General features: G+C 31.7%; 1 protein-coding gene across 1 annotated transcript in view; it reads left to right on the top strand. All coding sequences in view use genetic code 12, as the record gives it.

Annotated features, from left to right (window-relative positions):
• The window catches only part of KGF54_005132 (uncharacterized protein), a gene marked incomplete at both ends in the record, with an annotated part of 1,385 nt that extends 845 nt beyond the window's left edge, over positions 1-540 (top strand). Inside the window, one exon of the mRNA XM_051765898.1 lies at positions 1-540. This exon is cut by the window's left edge and continues 179 nt beyond it. Coding sequence (XP_051617764.1) covers positions 1-540 — 540 coding nt within the window.

The raw sequence follows: 540 nt of genomic DNA, 5'->3' as shown, positions 1-540 counted from the left end.
ACAACAACAACAACAACAACAACAACAACCACAACAACCACAACAACCACAACAACAACAACAACAACATCTTCATCATCAACAACAACATCCTCAACAACAACAACAACATGAATTAAAAAATCTGATAAATGAAGATGTAATACAAGAAATGCAAGAAGACAATAAACAAGAACTTGCTTTAATCAAATATATTACCCCATCTAATGAAGAAAAAGACATGGAAAACTCATTCATAAACAACAGACCAAGATTTGAAGAACCCACTCAAGAAGATTTGCAATTACTTCCCACAATATACGCAACATATGTTGAAGATCCGGCAAAATCTCACGATGATGAATTTACAGGAAATGCTTTCTATAGTTTTAATGAAGAAGTACATCATTATTCAAATGAACATTATTACAATAATCAATTTTTCTCGGATGATTGGGAATACACAGGTTCAAATGAACCAAGCTTTGATTATAATCGATTTGATTTAGACGATGATGAAATTCAAGATCAACAAGATCAACAACAACAACAACAACAACA

The sequence above is a fragment of the Candida jiufengensis genome (genome assembly GCF_024610255.1).
Source record: "Candida jiufengensis strain CBS 10846 chromosome Unknown scaffold15, whole genome shotgun sequence".
NCBI lineage: Eukaryota > Fungi > Ascomycota > Pichiomycetes > Serinales > Debaryomycetaceae > Lodderomyces > Lodderomyces jiufengensis.
This window is presented reverse-complemented; position numbering and strand designations above follow the sequence as displayed.